Below are 15,440 nucleotides of genomic sequence, written 5' to 3'. Positions count from 1 at the left end.
TTTTGCGAGTTTTACGGACGTAGTTTCTGCGCTCTTACGTCCGTAAATCTCGCAAGTGTGAAGCCGGCCTTACAGAGACTTAAATAGGGGGATGGGGCAGCGCTACAGGATTATTTGTTATATTATTTAGCCGGGTAGGCTAAAGCCCTAAGTAAATGGATGCCTGATAATTATCTTCCCAATTCTGAAAGTAATTTGCTTCATGCTGCACGGATTGACTGCCCATTGGGTTTCCTGGAGTTGGAAAAAAGTAATGTCCCTCTTCTGTTGCTCCTACTTCGACTAGCACGATCAGTTTGGAGGCAAGCTAAAAAAGTTAGCTGAAATGCTCTATTGGTACAATTATTTTCCAAGTCAAGTCTCTGTATAAATGCACCTGCTCTGTGATAGTATCAGGGTTCTGTTTGAAGCACAGAGAGCATCATGAAGATCAAGGAACACAACAGGCAGGTCCGTGATGCTGTTGTGGAGCAGTTTAAAGCCGGATTTGGATACAAAATGATTTCCAAAACATCCCAAGGAGCACTGTGCAAGCAATCATATTCAAATGAAAGGAGTATCCTACCAATGCAAATCTATCAAGACCTGGCTGTCCCTCTAAACTTTCATCTCAAACAAGAAGACTGATCAGAGATGCAGCGAAGAGGCCCATGATCACTCTGGATGAACTGCAGAGATCTACAGCTGAGGTGGGACAGTCTGTCCATAGGCAACAATCAGTCATACACTGCACAAATTTGGCCTTTATGGAAGAGTGGCTAGAAGAAAGCCATTTCTCAAAGATATCCATAAAAAGTGTTGTTTAAAATTTGCAACAAGCCACCTGGGAGACACACCAAACATGTGGAAGAAGGTGCTCTGGCCAGATGAAACCAAAATCGAACTTTTTGGCAACAATGCCAAACAATATGTTTGGCGTAAAGGCAACACAGCTCATCACCCTGAACACACCATCCCCACTGTCAAACATGGTGGTGGCAGCATCATGGTTTGGGCCGGATTTTCTTCAGCAGGGACAGGGAAGATGGTTAAAATTGATGGTAAGATGGATGGAGCCAAATACAGGACCATTCTTGAAGAAAACCTGTTGGAAGTCTGCAAAAGACCTGAGACTGGGACGGAGATTTGTCTTCCAGCAAGGCAATGATCCTAAACATGAAGCAAAATCTACAATGGAATGGTTCACAAATAAACGTATCCAGGTGTTAGAATGGCCAAGTCAAAGACCAGACCTCAATCCAATTGAGAATCTGTGGAAAGAGCTGAAAACTGCTGTTCACAAACGATCTCCATCAAACCTCACTGAGCTTGAGCTGTTTGCCAAGGAAGAATGGGCAAGAATTTCAGTCTCTTGATGTACTCGTACAAAACTGATAGAGACATACCCCAAGCAACTTGCAGCTGTAATCACAGCAAAAGGTGGCTCAGGACAGTATTAAGATAAAGGGGCCGAATAGTATTGCATGCCCAACTTTTCAGTTTTTGAATTTCTACAAAAATTTTAAATAACCAATAAATTTTGTTGAACTTCACAATTGTGTTCCACTTGTTGATTCTTCACCAAAAATTTACATTTGGTATCTTTATGTTTGGATCACGATATGTGGGAAAAGGCTGAAAAGTTCAAGGGGGTCGAATACTTTTGCAAGGCACTGTATGCTATGGAAATGCCCTATCATCCTTCACTACTGGAAAGATGTGATGTCATTATTGACATCCCTGGTACAAACTCCTGTTCCTCTTGAACCGCTGGTCTGTTTGTTTGGGGTATGGGATGAGGAAAGTTGGGGTCACTATGTTGGGATTTTTCAACGGGAGACGCTTTTTATGGCACGAAAGGTATTGGCATTACGATGGATGGGGGGGCTCATGTCCCTGCCTTAGAGCCTGGATTGAATTGGTGAACTCTGTTATTCCATACGAGCGCACATTGCATGAGAACAGGGGATGTCCGGGTAAATTTGATGGAATATGGGATAGATAGAACTCTTCCCATCTTACTCTATAAATGCATAATGACTCGACATCACTGTAAGAAGTCAGGCTTCTTGTTTTTGGGGCATCACATAAAGGATAACACAATGTAAAGTATTAAGCGGCGAAATAGTAGTTGCTATAGTCGTAGTTTAGGAACTTCGTATACTTACTGTTCCATGTTTCTTTGTTAATAGGATTATCACTTATGTAATAGTATAAGGACTTGTATAATTTACATGACATAAATGATTTGGTATACATGACCTGTTGTCCTTTTGCAAATGCTCCGTAGGTGACAAATGTATCATCTTGGATATAAATAAGAGTGCGCATTTTATTCTATGTTTAATAATATACATAAGTATGTGTGCGCTGTATCGTGCTTAATAATTTATACAAATGTGTATATTGTATATTTTATTTTGTGGTTAATAAACGAATTTAAAAAAAAAAAAAAAAAAAAAAAAAACAACCCTATTTTCTTACCCCAATTTAAAGATTTATTTAACATAACATTATTTAACATAAATTACTCTGAGTTTAGATATCAGTAATTGCCATTGTGGTTGATGTTCAGTAAAAAATGTAACATTTGCATAGATTGATTGGGAATCTGTACCTTTGTATTTCTAACTCATCTGATTGGCAGCTTTCTGTGAACACTGTGCATAGGCAAAAAACTGCCAGTGATGTGGGCTATGTTATACAGAGCTCATGAATATGGAGGATTGCTTGCCAACAGGTTTACTATACGTCTAGTAATAAAAATCAATGTTTTATCAGCAATACATTATCACTAGAGGACTAGTAAATCTGCTGCCATGTAGTGCTCCATATTCATGATCTCTGTATAACTCCGCCCCCACCACTGATTGGCAGCTGTCTGTGTACACTGTACATGAGCAGAAAGCTGCCAATCAGCAGTGTGGGCGGGGTTACACAGAACTCAGCATTCAGAGAACTGCTAGGTCTGCAGCAGATAAATCAGGTCCTTTTATCAAAACTGCAGCAAACATCCCAGTAAGTGACACATTGCTGGAATTAGGATCTGTGTCTGTACATTATGCAGCTCTCAAACTAGGGGGCAAAAACCCGGTGACAGATACCCTTTACAAAAAAAGCCTGCAAGGAATAAATAACAGTGTCACATATAAATCCTTTCAAAATTCATACAAAGTCCCTGGACTCTAGATAGCAATTAATTGCAGCACATCAAGTGCAGCTGATTCTTATTGAAATATTCTCACTTCAGTTAATCATCTCACTTGAGACATCGAGCCATATTCCTCAGCATATTGAGTTACAGAATTATCAAATATGTTTTCCTCATAGCTCTTGCATGAGCAGCTCCCACCAACGTGAATAATTAACATGAAACAAACTTGCAGAGCTTTCATATTTGCATTTCATCCCACTGTTCCAAATCAAAGGTTTTTTTTCACTGCAAACTCTTAGTTTAGACGGCATTACTGTCTTGGCCAATATGTTCCTTTAGGTTGTCGGAGGTGAATTCATCGGTCTCTAGGCACGCTTTACTCGCTTTCAATGTCCTCGGACTCATCTTTATGTTCCGTTTTCTCGTCATCTTTAGCATCATCTGCTGGAACGTCTTTCTTAATTTTAAGTAGTGAGTCACTGACTGACAATTTGCGCATTTTGATGTTTGGCAGCTTGTTCAGATCCAAATCCCATTCTCTGAAAATGAGCAGCGAGAGGTGAACAAAAAACAATGAAGGGAAAAAAAATGACATTTGTTAATTTATCAGAACTGAACAGATATACCCTGAGGAATGTTGACAAATACTTCATCAATCAAATATACCTTCAATGCATAAAATGGTACAGAAGGCAGAACTAGAAAAAGGTTTTTATAAATCACGTGAAGCGGTAAAACAAAGCGTGAATCTCCACTCTATGAGCTCCATTGCTTGCGCATTGGAATTAAATAAAAAGCCTGCCAAATCTAAGCTCCGCTTTGTCTTAAAGAGCTATCGACTTGTAACTATATAATCCATAAAATGTCACAATAAAATGTAGCATTAATTTATCAACCACTGTGCCAACTTATTTTACTACTTACAGATCTAGCCTTTTAATTAGTTCCTCAAAAACAGATGGACCATAACGAAAAAATGACTAGCGTTGGTGTGAATCTATTGATATGTCCCATTCCATCGGCCAGGTCGGGACATGGAATAACATCAGTTGTGTGGAAGGCCGGCTCGTTAAAAGGTGGGCGGCCGACACTGTCAGTTAAGAGGTGATATTTCCTTTCCCAATCTAGAGACCATGGACCAATGTCGCAGACAAATCAAATGGGACGTTTGCACCACCTCTAATTTATACCTGAAAGACAATATGGCTGCACTTGCTGCTCTCCCTCTGAACTAAGAATCTAAGTGGAGAAGAATAAAAAATAATCTCAATCCCAATAAAAGATGATTGCTAAACATTGCTCTAACTCCTCAATTACTAGTATATGGCCGACTTTTGGGTGAAAAGGTTACATTAGCTACACTATAAGCATAAAAGTACAAGGACACCTCGAGGATCTTCCATGATAGGCCATTCTAAATCTGCAGCTGAACAGCTTCCACTCCTGTAGGGCTTCTGTAAGGTTGTGGGATGCATCTTTGGTAATCTTTGCTCATTTAGCCAGAAAATCATTTCTGACGTCAGATAATTATGTTGGGTCTGGCTCACAATGTCTGCTTTCGATCATCCCAGAATTATTGGATAGGGCTGAGGTCATGGCTTTGGGAAGGCCAAACGAGTTCTTCCAGTCCATACTAAGTCAGCAAATCTTTTATAGATCTTGCTTTATTCACACGTCACAGTAATGTTGCTACACAAAATGGCCTTCCCCAAAGTGTACCATAAAATTAGAAACATACAGTTATCCACAATATCTTGGTATTTTGAAGCATTAAAAAACAGCTAACATAGAAAAAACTCAGAAAAAATACATACCATGAGATACGGCCTTCCCAAAATCCTGTCTGATGACAAATGCACACTTAGCAGGATGCAGCAGCCTCCACTGATACAGGCTAGGAGCGGCACAGGTGCAAACTACTTGATAAAAACAGCTGTATCTCATGGGAAGGCTGTATCTCATGGTATGCATTTTTTCTGAGTTTTTTTCTATGTTAGCTGTTTTTTGATATTAGTGGTAGGACTCGCAAGATTATGAGGACCCTTGACGTTGGGTTGCAAGCTTACTTTATTTTGACCAAAATATTAAACCAATACCTCATATAGTGTGTGTGTGTATCATATGCATACATTTTTTGCACTATATCATAGCTTTTTTTGCAGGATGTGGCCAGGCCTCTTTTTGTTGGTTAGGTTTTTCTGGGGCATCTGTCACTGTTTGCTGCATATTATAGTGCTGGGCAGCCCGCCTGTTAATACAAGGGGCGTCATTAATAGGCTACATACCAGACACTGTGCACCACACTTATCAGTGTGACTGGCGTCCTATGTGAGTTGCATCAATGTGCATTTTTTCTACTAGGCAGCCAACCCCCGCAATGTTTGGTTTGGTGGCTGTTTTTATCAAGTAGTTTGCACCTGTGCCGCCCCGAGCCTTTATCAGTGGAGGCCTGCTGCATCCTGCTAAGTGTGCATTTGTCATCAGACAGGGACTTGGGAAGGCTGTATCTCATGGTATGTATTTTGAAGCATTAAGATTTCCCTTAAACTGGAACTAAGGGACTTAGGGCAACCCATGAAAAACAACCAGATAGAAGTATCCTTAACCCACCAAACTTTACAGTTGACAGAATGCAGTCAGGCAAATAACCTTTTCATATTCGACAAACCCATACGTGCACCAACGCCTCTCGCTTACCTGGGGAGACCGACATGCAGCACGTCTTTGCAGACCGCAGCATGTCAACTTATGTGGTGGAGACATTCAGTCTACACTGCATAAATTACCCATGGACTTTCATTAGATGCGGTAAAACCGCATTATCTTCCTAGTCACATGCGTATTAAGTGTGGGAACACAGCTTACTACGCACGTGTACTAATTTAAATAATGATGAATCTTTTCTTTAGCCGGAAGTACATGTACACTGCAGTTCTCGCGATCAGCTGATTGCGAGAACTGCAGTGCATGTGACCGTCGGAGATGGGGTTATCTCCGGTCACTAGCATCAGCTTCAAGTTCTCATGATCATCTAGTCGCAAGAACTGCAGACTGCAGTGCACGTAACCGCCGGGGACCGAGCTATCTCCGGTCATCAGCTTCAAGCTCAGCTGTGTTCTGGATGTCAGGCTGAATGGTGGCATAATGCCACCGTTCAGCCAAAGGCATTCAGCTGTAGCAGAGCTGGACTCGTCGTGGGACAGTATGTATATCTTTTCAGCGAACAGGTAAGGAATATTGTTGCTTTTTTATTTTAATTCTCTTCTAGGAGACAAGGGGGTCCGAGGAATAGGTGATGCAGTAAGTATGGTTTAATTAAGATGTACTAAAAGAGTCTGTGTCATTATTTCAATTAAAATACTTTATTCTGGGTGTCTGTGTGTTTATTTAACATGTAACTATAGGATTAGTAATGGATAGGAGTCTTATAGGCCCCTCTCCATTAGTAATCCGTGGGCTTGATGTCATCTGACAATACAAAGGTGACGTCAACCCCACAAATATGAACCCCACTTGCTGCTGCTACAGGGCAAGTGGGAAGAGCCAGGTAACGTGCCACAATTGGCACATCTTTGGATTTGCCAATCGTGGGACGGCTGCGGGCTGCTATTTTTAGGTTGGTGAGGGCCAAAATCCATGAGCGTCGCCAGCATGAGAATATCAGGCTGCAGCTGTCTGCTTTTTCCTTGGCTGGTTTACAAATATAGGGGGACCCCACGCTGTTTTTTTTTGGAGGGGATCCCACTATTTTTGCTAACCATCTAAGGTACGCAGACTGCTGCGGCCTGGTATTATCAAGCTGGTAAGGTTCATGGATATTGGATCCTTACCAGCCTGAAGTACCAGTCCCAGTAGTCTGCTTTGCTTATTATTTATTTATTAAAAAAGGAGGGGAAGACATTACATTGAACTGACCTCGCTCTGTGCTTTTCTCCACTTCCTGTGTCATGTACTTCAAAAACGCATGCGGAAAAAACGCATGTAAAAATGCAGGTGACCTGCCAGTGACCTCAAATACAGATTTGGTGCAGATTTCACCTGCGTCAAATCCTGAACAAACACGGAGCCATTCCTGATCGTGTGCACATACCCCAAGCCATGGAAATCCATGCCCTGATAAAGCTGCAATCCCATCAAGGTTTTTATCCTCTAAATATATTGCAGTCATCGTATTATATAGCACTGTGTACTTACAATTGCTCATTTTGCCTTTCTACCCAGGTCACTCTCTTTTCTTTGCTCTATGTAGAAATAGAAAGTTTCTATCCCATGCATTTATCATTCCCCTGTTCAACTCTTTACTCAGCTGCGATCTCCTCCCCTCTGCCAGGGACTTTTGCAGCGATTTATGACTCATCCAGGGAAAAGAGACCTATTTCTATGTAGAGCTTAGAAGGAGTAGAAAGGCAAAATGAGCAACTGTAAATACACAGTAGTACACAGTGCTATAATATGACGATTGCAATATTTTAAGAGGATAAAAAGTTTAATGGGAGGAGTGCTTCTTTAATGCTGGAGGAAGATTAGGACACTGCAATTATTGAGAAAAGTGATGATTTTTTGCACAATGCGCATAAACCCATGCCTGTTTATTATGTGGTGTGACATTTTGAGGCCAAGTTGTTTTGGTTCCTAAATGTTTGACTTTTGACTAATACAAATGAGTTGATTATGGAATATTTAGGAGAGAAAATATTCACGGACTGCTTGTTACAAAAGTGACATCGTATTAGAGGACCACACTCAAATTAATTGAACTTTTTAAAAAGACTGATTAGTTCACAAATGCAAAGCTTAAATTCAATCATTAAGAGGAGTGGCCGATAAAGAGTATATATCATCCAAAAGGTAAGTATTAAAGAGAACCTTACCTAAAAGTTTTTAAGTTTTTTGCATTCACAATATCTGGGATCTCTGAAAAATAGTAAAACAAAAGTGTTAGTCAACAGTGAAAGCTATTTAAAACATATATATTTTTATATATACACCCTTGAAATTGTTCCATAAAATTACATATTTTGCCCAGAAAATTATTGCAAAGACATGTGTTTTGCTATACACATTTATTTCCTTTGAGTGAATAGGACCAACACAAAAAAAGAGAAAAAAGGCAAATTGGACATAATTTCAGGCAAAAGCCAAAAATAGGCTTAAAAAAATTGTGGACACCTTTCCAAAATTGTGGGTAAAAAACTTTGTTTCAAGCATAAGATGCTCGTTCAAACTCGCATGTGAGAATTTACAGGTGTGGGCAATATGAAAATCACACTTGAAACCAGATAAAAAGGGGAGGCGCTGACTGAGTGTGAATCTGTGTGTTCCACCAACAGCATGGAGAACAAAAAGAAGAGAGCACTGTCTGAGAACTTAAGAACCAAAATTGTTGAAAAATATCAAAATTCTGTAGGTTACAAGTCCATTTCCAGAGATCTTAATGTTCCTTTCTCCGTGGTGTGCAACATAATAAAGAAGTTTACAACCCATGGCACTGTAGCTACTCTCCCTCAAAGTGGATGGCAGCAAAAAACTGATAAAGTGTTGCAACACTGGATAATCCGGATGGTGAATAAGCAGCTCCAAGTTCCAAATAAATTCAAACTGTCCCGCATCAGTGTCAGCATAAACTATCCTTCGATTCAATAAAATTAAATGATATGGAAGGAGACCCAGGAGGACACAAACGTAAAAAAGCTAGATTGCAGTTTGCCAAAATGTGAGTCTGCCAAAATTCTTCTGGGAAAGCGTCTTGTGGACACATGAGACCAAGATAGAGTTTTTAGGTAAAGCACATGATTCTACTGTTTACCGAAATGAGGCCTACAAAGAAAAGAACACAGCACCTAAAGAGAAATATGGTGGAATTTCAAATATATTTTGGGATTGTTTTGCTGCCTCTAGAACTGGGTGCCTTGACAGTGTACAAGGTATCATGAAATCTGAAGATTACCAAAAGATTGTGGTTCGCAATGTAGTGCCCAGTGTCAGAAAGCTTGGTTTGCGTCCTAGGTCATGGGTCAAAAATTCCATTTGAGAGGTGTAAGAAGCTTGGTGACGGTTAGAGGAAGCCAATAATTGCAGTTAATTATTCCAGAGTGAATGTAATCAAACATTAACGACTGCCGAAACGCCTTTTAGCGGCGGCAGTTAAGGGTACTATATTCCTCAGTGCCACTTTTTAATGGCGCAGAAAAATAAGGTTATAACAACCCGTAACATCTGAAAATCTCTGGGGTCTCAGCTACCAGGAGTAGCTGAGACCGCGGAGAACATGATTCGGGTTCGTTTTTACCATCCCCAGTGTTGCGATCGCCATTATTCACGGAATAAAGGCAACAGCAAAATAAAAAGTCTGATTTATCATTTATTCCTCTCTCCTCTGATATGAGCTAGCACATCAGAGGAGAGAAATGGGGTCCCTCTAGCTCCCCGGCACCTCCTGCATCTCCCGTTCCTTTCCCTTGGCCGTCGGCGTCTTCTTCCGGGAAGAAAATGGCGGGCGCATGTACAGTGTGCCCACCGAGATCTGACGGTGAAATCTGATTTTTCCTGTGATATTTCAGCTTTTCTTTTTTAATAAATTTGCAAAAATTACTACATTTCTGTTTTTTTCCAGTCAAGATGGGGTGCAGAGTGTACATTAACCCCTTTCTGACCTCGGACGGGATAGTACGTCCGAGGTCAGAAGCCCCGCTTTGATGCGGGCTCCGGCGGTGAGCCCGCACCAAAGCCGGGACATGTCAGCTGTTTTGAACAGCTGACATGTGCCCGTAATAGGCTCAAGCAGAATCGCGATCTGCCCGCGCCTATTAACTAGTTAAATGCCGCTGTCAAACGCAGACAGCGGCATTTAACTACCGCATCCGGCCGGGCGGTCGGAAATGACGTCATCGCCGACCCCCGTCACATGATCGGGGGTCGGCGATGCTTCTCCATTGTAACCATAGAGGTCCTTGAGACCACCCTTTCGCCCCAATCAAAATAAATCAATTAAAAAAAAATCAAATCTACACATATTTGGTATCGCCGCGCTCAGAATCGCCCGATCTATCAATTAAAAAAAAGCATTAACCTGATCGCTAAACAGCGTAGCGAGAAAAAAATTCGAAACGCCAGAATTACGTTTTTTTGGTCGCCGCGACATTGCATTAAAATGCAATAACGGGCGATCAAAAGAACGTATCTGCACCAACATGCTATCATTAAAAACGTCATCTCGGCACGCCAAAAATAAGCCCTCAACCGACCCCAGATCATGAAAAATGGAGACGCTACGAGTATCGGAAAATGGCTTTTTTTTTTTTTTTTTTTTTTAAGCAAAGTTTGGAATTTTTTTTCACCACTCAGGTAAAAAATAACCTAGTCATGTTTGGTGTCTATGAACTCGTAATGACCTGGAGAATCATAATGACAGGTCAGTTTTAGCATTTAGTGAACCTAGCAAAAAAGCCAAACAAAAAACAAGTGTGGGATTGCACTTTTTTTGCAATTTCACCGCACTTGGAATTTATTTCCCGTTTTCTAGTACACGACATGCTAAAACCAATGATGTCGTTCAAAAGTGCAACTTGTCCCGCAAAAAATAAGCCCTCACATGGCCAAATTGACGGAAAAATAAAAAAGTTATGGCTCTGGGAAGGAGGGGAGTGAGAAACGAACACGGAAACACTAAAAATCCCAAGGTCATGAAGGGGTTAATGAGAAAAAGAATGAACTTTTTTGAAATTACCAAATGGCAGCAATGAAACAAAGAGAAAAATTTAAAGGGGTCTGAATACTTTCCATACCCACTGTGAAGTAGACATGTGGGAAATGTTATTTATTAACTACCGTATGTTGTGTGACATGACTGATTTAAGGGCACAAAAATTAAAAGTTTGAAAATTGCAAAATTTTACACATTTTTGCCAGATTTGTTTTTTTTATGTATATTTGTGTCGCTCCAATACACACAAAGGAAATATACATGTCTATAACAAAATATGTGTAATTGCAATAGTTTTCTGAGAGAAATACTTTATTTTCTGTAACAACTCCAAGGGTGCCAACACTTTCAGCCCTGACTGTATGTGTACACACACACACAAAAACACATTTTAGTCCTCAAGACATATTTTTACAATATTTTCAATTTTTTAAGTTTGTATACACACACATACAGAAAAAGTTGTCATAAACTACAGCAAGCAATGATGTACACATCTGTTTGTTCCCTTTTCAGAGGTCGCTCACTGCACTCCCCTTCTCCTCAGTTTCCATAGAAGCACAGCTAACTTTAAAATCTCGGCATTACCTCACTTATTAGTTATGTAAAGGTAGTGCACATAAAGGAAAAATGCAATAACTATCTCCTTCTACTAGAGACCAGTAATCACTATGGTGACACATTCTATTTACACAGCGAAGCAATAATCACAGGAATTCCAACTTGGAATATCTTAACCACTTAGTGAACAGACTTGAAAGGGCCTTAACACCTTAGTGACAGAGCCATTTTTGTGCTTAAAGGGAAGGTACTGCGTTTGTAGATCATTAATAAATCAATGTAATGTAGCATAACATGCTGTTATAACCATTTGAAACATATTTTGTGTGTTATAGGAGTTTAAAGAAGGCACTGGGGGCTGACATCTTGCTTTCACAGTAGCAGCACGACACTCAGTGTCATAATAGGGCATCCCATGGTCATAGGAGATAACAGACAAATTCCAACCCTATCTATTGTAATAAAACTGTCACTGCTGTGAACTGGGCACGCCTCTGTGGACTGCATAATTCACAGTCGTTAGAGTGTTCTGCTGCCATATTCATGGAGCCCTCGGATCTGCTAACATAAGCAGTACTGCTTCCAGTAGAACAGATCCTAGATTGACGGCTGACTGGAGTAAAATGTAGGAGAAAAGTACGGCAGAATAGCAGAGACATCAAGGAGGAACAGCGTACCATTAGCATTACTGGAACAGGAGCGGTCAGCTGCTCAGCTGGTCTGCAGTGAATGGCCAGACATTGTGGAGGGGGGTGAATCATGTAATCTGGGTGAGAGAGACTGATGCGAGAGAGAGAGAGAGACAGTAACTGCTGGTGACAGCAGATTACAGGGCAGTCTCCCACAAAATGGCGCTGCCCTGTGATGCTACTCTTCATTCTGCCCCAGGGGTAGTAGACCACCCAAAAGGGGAGGGAAATGGTGATGTCAGCAGTTACTGCCCCAATTTTGCTGCTAACAGTAAAGCTGGCCAGTCTTACTATAGCTGCTTGAGGTCTAAAATGAAAAATGCTCCCCCTAGTGGTAAATATATTTGCAAGAAAAGAAATGTTTGTAAATAGTGCAAACATTGCATTAACACATTTTAATTACTATTTTAAGCTTAATTTCACAAAAAACAAACAAAAAAAAAACAAACAAAAAAAAAAAAAAACTGGTGGCACCTTCCCTTTAATGACCAAGCCAATTTTTACAATTCTGACTACTGTCACTTTATGTGGTTATAACTCTGGAACGCTTTAACGAATCCAACTGATTCTGAGACTGCTTTTTCGTGACATATTGTGCTTCATGTTAGTGGTAAAATGTCTTCGACATGACTTGGGTTTATTTATGCAAAAAAACGGAAAAGGGCAAAAATTTTGAAAATTTTGCAGTTTTCAAACTTTGAATTTTTATGCCCTTAAATCAGAGAGCAGTGTCACACAAAATACTTAATAACTAACATTTCTCACATGTCTATTTTACATCAGCACAAATTTGGAAACATTTTTTTTTGTTAGGAAGCGATAAGGGTAAAAGTTGACCAGCGATTTCTCATTTTCCAACAAAAATTACAAAACCATTTGTTTAGGGACCACCTCACATTTGAAGTCACTTAGCCCTAACTTTAGCCCAACTCTAACCCTAATGGAAAAATGGAAATTAATATTTTTTATTTTATTATTCTTCCCTAAGTAAGGGGGTGAATAAGGGGGGTTTTATTTACTGTTTTTTATATTGTGATCACTGTGATAGGGTCGATCACAGTGATCAAAATGAACCAATAGGAAAAATTTCCTATTGTTGCCTGGTACTGGTGGGCAAATCTGTGCATGCGGCCGCCATTTTCTTCTGGAAGACGACGCCGGTGGCCCGGGGGACTTTACGGGGCCATGCAGGAACATCATGTGATCGCATATCAGAAGAGAGAGAAAATAAATTGAAAATCTGACTTTTTTTTTTTTGCAGCCGCCATTATACAGTTAATAACGGCAATCGCAACACTGGTGTTGGTAAAAACCAACCCAAATCATGTTCTCCGGAGTCTCAGCTACCCCCGGTAGCGAAGACCCCGGAGAAATTCCAAAGCTGGGGGGCGCTTTACACTTAAACCTCAGCACTTTTAAAAAGTGGTGCTGTGGTTTAAGTACCCTTAGCTGCGGCCGTTAAAAAGCATATAGGCGGTTGTTAATGGGTTAAAGGGGTATTCTATTTTCAGGAACATGGACCTCACACACTGTACAATACCTACAATAAACAGAACCTAGGATCTCACCCATCCCAGGTACAATGGTGGCCCACCAGGTGGTCTCAAGCCTGCATGGTGGGCCGAACAGCTGCTTAGGTCAGTGACTGGCTACAGTGGTGATGTGTGCTGTTGACGGGACATCACTACAACAGCAAAAACACCGAGACCTGAACAGCAGTGGGTGCTGGACGTGAGAGGGTGAGTACCTGCACGGTTTGTTAGGCTAGAGCATTTGAGGTCCACTTTCCTGAAAGTGGAAAGCCCCTTCCCATCTCCAAGATCATATACCAGTATTTAGTGGATGTAATAATATTAATTACCTCCAATTAGAAAAGTGGTATAGTTCTTCTGATTATAATCTCTGTATAATCTCTATTTATATATAGCCAACATATTCCACAGCACTTTACAGTTTTTGCACATATTACATCTTTGCTAGGTCACAAAATCTGCAGGGCATTGTAGTAGCGAATGTCACGGATTCCACCGGATATGTCAGGGATCCCACCAATCTGTCACGGTTCACGAGGAAGTTACCTTTATCATCCCCACCACTCTCACCAATTTCTCACGAACCAGGGTTGTTTGGTTGCCCCTGGTTCCTTCTGAAGGGGATTTATCTATATCCCACTTCTCAGTTCTGGTTTGGAACTTGCAGCTCTCTGGCACCCCCTTACCCTCAGGTCAGTCAAGGTACTGCAGCTATGGTAATTAGTCACCAGAAGAGCTGCCTGCTATGTACTGGCTATTGGGCACGCTGCAGCGAGGCCAATATAACTACTCCCACACAGGCGAGAACAATAATTATCAACGCCGCCATTCGCTGCAAAGACGCCTAATTGCACAGGACAAGGTATGCTGCCACCAGCTCCAATTTTCCAAGGATTAACGGGTCCGGAGCCAACCCAAAATCAGTAGCGTAATTCACCTCAAGTTACTCCAAAAAAAGGTAGGCAGTGTTTACAAAGTATAAAAAGATATTATAAAGGAGACAAAATCATATGTACATTACAATTACAAATAAAGAAGGATTAAAATTGAAAAGAACATTTACATTTCGTTATGTCATCTTATCTTGTGGCCGACTGTTTGCTTTATAGGATGCACACATCTAGATGCATAGCACATCTGTAAAGCAACTAGACCCCGGACAACAGATGCTGAAGACTGCTGTCTCACTAAGTTATCTCACAGCCCAAAACCCCGGCACTCCCCCTGTGTTGACATCACTTAGAGGCTGAAACCACCCCTTTACTTGGAGGTATGAAATGCCATTTTTACGTCTATCTCGCTGTATGAACCTCGTCTAAGAAATACACCAGGTTCACGAGGTGCACCACATCAGGGCGGTTCTTTTAAGTATAAAAATGGAGCAATTACCTGAAACGCTTACAGAGAGATCCACGCTTTGCACTCGTTGCATTTAGCTGCTAGTGGATTCAGTGAGTGATAGATGTATCGATGGACATCCGGAATATATAATTCTTATTATCTCTAGCCTGGATCAGTGCCACTATATATAACCTTAAGAGAATAAAGAATCTCATGCTTTCTGGACTCTTTATGTTTAGCTTCAGAGAGGAAACAGACACTCCTGGGAGAGGGGGAAACGAGTGGCTGAATTCCACTGTGCTGCAGGCAAAGAAGACAAGAGGGGAGGTCGGAATGGCCCACAGCGTGTCTGTTCTCTGCTCTTGGATGTAGCAGAGCTCAGTGTGCGCGATCAAAGACAGTCAAATACCTCATGTTCCTGACACTGAGGCATCCATGGTTACGACCACTCATATAGTGAGTTAATTAGTTGCTACTGGTCG

General features: G+C 41.0%; 1 protein-coding gene across 1 annotated transcript in view; it reads right to left on the bottom strand.

Moving 5' to 3' along the window:
* Positions 1-2,461: 2,461 nt before the first annotated feature.
* Positions 2,462-15,440, bottom strand: part of TMA16 (translation machinery associated 16 homolog) — a 111,070-nt gene continuing 98,091 nt past the window's right edge. The window contains exons 6-7 of the mRNA XM_069744179.1: positions 8,005-8,047; positions 2,462-3,672 (exon numbers count right to left, since the gene is read on the bottom strand). Of these exons, the coding sequence (XP_069600280.1) occupies positions 3,510-3,672; positions 8,005-8,047 (206 nt within the window). The 3' untranslated portion in view covers positions 2,462-3,509. The remainder of the gene's footprint in view (positions 3,673-8,004; positions 8,048-15,440) is intronic.

Source organism: Ranitomeya imitator, chromosome 1, assembly GCF_032444005.1.
Source record: "Ranitomeya imitator isolate aRanImi1 chromosome 1, aRanImi1.pri, whole genome shotgun sequence".
In the NCBI taxonomy this organism is placed as follows: Eukaryota; Metazoa; Chordata; class Amphibia; order Anura; family Dendrobatidae; genus Ranitomeya; species Ranitomeya imitator.
This window is presented reverse-complemented; position numbering and strand designations above follow the sequence as displayed.